This window comes from Rhincodon typus, chromosome 42 (assembly GCF_021869965.1).
Source record: "Rhincodon typus isolate 14 chromosome 42, sRhiTyp1.1, whole genome shotgun sequence".
Lineage (NCBI taxonomy): Eukaryota > Metazoa > Chordata > Chondrichthyes > Orectolobiformes > Rhincodontidae > Rhincodon > Rhincodon typus.
In genome coordinates, this window is record NC_063373.1 from 6310223 (window position 1) to 6313959 (window position 3737).

The 3737-nt window shown below is 55.7% G+C and overlaps 1 protein-coding gene across 2 annotated transcripts in view; it reads left to right on the forward strand.

Moving 5' to 3' along the window:
- LOC109926160 (E3 ubiquitin-protein ligase RNF31) overlaps positions 1 to 3737 on the forward strand; it is a 14944-nt gene that overhangs the window by 2805 nt on the left and 8402 nt on the right. The window contains exons 2-4 of one of the 2 annotated variants that reach the window (XM_048619236.1): positions 163 to 261; positions 412 to 501; positions 3287 to 3401. In XM_048619236.1, coding sequence (XP_048475193.1) covers positions 163 to 261; positions 412 to 501; positions 3287 to 3401 — 304 coding nt within the window. Of the gene's footprint in view, positions 1 to 162; positions 262 to 411; positions 502 to 3244; positions 3402 to 3737 lie in introns of both variants that reach the window. The other variant, XM_048619235.1, reaches the window with a different exon arrangement.

Genomic DNA, 3737 nt, shown 5'->3' on the forward strand with positions numbered 1-3737 from the left:
GTTCTCTCTCTCTCTGTTCTCTTTCTCTCTCTCTGTTCTCTTTCTCTTTCTCTCTCTCTCTGTTCTCTTTCTCTGCCTGTCTCTCTCTGTCTTTCTCTCCCCCTCTCTCTGGCTCTCCCACCTCCCCCACCACCCTGTGCTCGCTCTCCCTGCGGGGCCTAGTTGCGGGACTGCCTGGATGTTGACGTCTACAACCTCTTCCACAAGAAGCTGACGGAGCGGACACTGATGAAGGACCCCAACTTTAAGTGGTGCACTCACGTAGGTACCTCACGGGCTGACGGAGCTCGGCGTGGGTGGTGGGGAGGGATTAGCCGCCGTGGTTCGACAGAGACTCGGGGCAGGAGGTGGGGGGAGCAGGTGCTGAAATGCGAAAGGTCTCCCGCTGATGGGCATCTCTCCTTCTCACAGTGCTCGAACGGGTTCATTTATGACGGGAACCAGAGCAAAGTGATGTGCCCGCAGTGCAAAGGCAGCTTCTGCTTCGAGTGTAGGAGGCCGGTGAGTCGGGGTGGGGCGTGGGAGGGGAGGGGGGGAGGGTCAGGGCCTCAGGGAAGGGGTGGGGGCAGGGACAGCATCTGCTGTCACTGCTCGTTGACGCGGAGATGTGACGGGAACTCTGCGGTGCAGAGGGATCTGGGTGTACTACAACACAAATCACTGCCGGTTAGAGATGGCCAGTTACTGGGAAGGGCAGGTGAGATCCCGGTGTTTAGGGGGAGGTAACGGCCTCGTGGTCTTATCACTGTTAATCCAGCTAACGTCCTGGGGACCCAGGTCTGAATCCCGCCACAGCAGGTGGTGGAATCTGAATTCCATAAAAATATGTGGAATTAAGAATCTAATGATGGCTGTGAATCTCTTGTCAGGAAAATCCCATCTGGTTCATTCATGTCCCTTTAGGGAAGGAAACTGCTGTCCTTACCTGGTCTGACCTACATGTGACTCCAGACCCACACAGCAAATGTGGTTGACTTTCAACTGCCCTCTGGGGCAATTAGGGATGGGGCAATAAATGGTGCCCAGAAGGTATTTTAGAAAAAGTCGGAATGTCTTGCTACAGTTGTACACAGCCTCGTTGAGACTCCACCCAGTTTTGGTCTCCAGGAGGTGGCTCGGACAAGGCCAGCTTGGCCAGTCCCCCCCCACTCCATCCAGGGATGAAGGGGTTTGTATTTTAATTCATTCGTAGTTCGGAAAGTGCTGTCCAAGGATCTTTGGGCGAATTTCTGCAGCGCATCTCATAGGGGGCTACGCTGGCTAGTCTGCGAGACAGCTCTCCCAATTTACTTTTAGCACTAGCTCCCCCCCCCCCCCCCCCGCCGCCCCGAGACGTTAGAGAGGAGGAGTTCGCAGGGTCAACAGGGCTGCGTGTGCCGTTCTTGATGCCAGGTCATCTGTCCAGTCTCGTTCCTTTTTTGAGATTTTGCCGCGATTGGTGCAGCTGAGTGGCTTCCTTCAGGGAGCACTTGACGACATTGGCTGCGGGCCTGGAGTCACATGCGTAGGATGGCAGTTTCCTTCCCCTAAAGGACGTTGGCGGACCAGTCGGGCTTTCCCAGCGATTGGCAACGGATTCACAAGGTCAGCGATAGGCTGCAGGTTTTCGTTTCACTGAACTCAAACTCCACCTGCTGCCCTGGGTGGGACTCGAACCCCAGGTCCCCCAGAAGGTCAGCTGAGTTTCTGGATTCATAGTCCCGCGTCGGCACCACTCAGCTGTTGCCTCCCCTTGAGTTTGTGCCATGAGGGAGACGTTGTGCAGGCTGGGGGTTTGGGAGAAGGAGAGGCTGATCTTGCTCAGATCCTGAGGGTTGGGTGCCAGGAGGGCGTTTATCCCAGAGCTAGGGGAACCTTGTTTATGTGAAAACTGTGCTGTCCTGTTTAGAGGCGAGGAAGAATTTTATTTTAATATATATCTCTGTCTCTGAGCTTTTACGTCTTTGGAGGCATCTTCCCCAAACAGCACCATTTTAAATGTACTACGTGACCCACCAGGAAGGTGGAGACGGGACTGCAAGCAGATCAGCCTTCAAGGGGCTGAATGGCCTTCTCCCGCTCCTATTCATCTACTCGGAAGGGCTGGGCTGGCTCCAGCATTTATTGCTCTGTCCCTAATTGCCCCCCTTGAGGAGGTGGGGTATGTGAGCTGCCCCCTTGAACCGCTGCAGTCGCACATGCTGTAGGGTAGACCCACAATGTCCCTCTCGGAGGGAATTCCAGGGATTCGGACCCAGCCACACATGGCCGATATATTTCCAAGTCGGGATCGGGAGTGGGCTTGGAGGAGGGGAACTGGCAGGGGGCTGGTGTTCCCATGTATCTGCTGCACCCCCCCTTGTCCTTCTAGATGGTAGAGGGGCAGTGGGGGGTTTGGAAGGTGCTGCCTGAGGAGCCTCGGTGAGTCCCTGCAGGGCATCTTGTAGATGGTACACACTGCTGCGGCTGTGCCTGAGCGGTGGGGGCGGGGAGCGGGTGTTTGTGTATGCGGTGCCAATCGAGCGGGAGAGGGGAGCTGCTCTGTCCCTGGATGGTGTCGAGCTTCTCGAGTGTTGTCGGAGCTGCCCCCCATCCAGGGCAAGTGGGGAGTATCCCATCACCCTCCTGACTTGTGCTGGGTCGATTGGGGTGGGGGGGGACAGGAGGGGAGTGACTCGCTGCAGGATTCCCAGCCTCTGACCTGCTCCTGTAGCCCCTGTGTTTATGTGGGGCTGGTCCATGGTCAGTTTCTGGTCAATGGGAACCCCCAGGATGTTGATAGTGGGGGGGCAGGGGATTGAGTGATGGCAACACCACTGAACGTCAAAGGGCGATAGTTAGATTGTGTCCTGTTTAGTGATGGTGTGTTTGACTATGCTGGTTCATATGTCTATCCATTCACATGATTTTGTGCCTAATACGGGTCATTTGGCATTGCCAATCTCTCGCCCTCACACTCTCCTATTTTGCTGTCTCTCTTTCTCACTGCCTTTCTCTTGTGCTCTCTCTCTGTTTAGCTCTGCCTTTGTCCTCCCTCTCTCTGTTTCATGCTCTCTCTCTGTTTCACACTCGCTCTCCCTCCTTCCCTTTCGTGCATGCTCTCCCTTCTCTATCACGCGCTCTTTCCTCTTTTACACTGTCTCTCTTTCAATCTTTTTTTAACTGTCTCTTGCGCCCTCCCTCTTTTGCACCCCCCGTCTCTCTCTTTCGCTCTGTCTCCCCTTTTGCGCGCTCTCCCCTTTCGCTCTCTCTGTCTCTGTAACAGTCTCGCTCCAGCCATTCCCTAACCATTCCTGTCCTTTCCCAGTGGGAGCCACAACACCAGGGAATCAGCTGTGAGGATTTCCAGAACTGGAAGAGGGAGAATGATCCGGAGTACCAAGCACAGGGCCTGGCAGCCTACCTGAAAGAGAACGGGATTGGTACGTGGGAGAACGACCCCGATCCCTGCAGGTTTCCGGGCAAGGCCGGGGAGAACGGATCCAGAGGGGTAGAGCTGCTGGAGACAGGAAATGGGTAGATCCGACAGCCCTGTTCCCAGTGGCCTGACTGGAGATTCCCGTTGGGAGGAGGGAATGTGTGTGGGCAGGATTAAGTCTGTCCACCCCAGGGTGACCAGATCACACCAGAAACTCGTCGTGTATGCACAGAGAGGCCCCTCCGTACTTCTCCATCTCTCACCTCCCCTAACTCCCCATCTCTGTCCTCCCCCCTCCCCTCCCACACCCCCCTCTCTCTCCCTCACTCTCTCCCCTCCC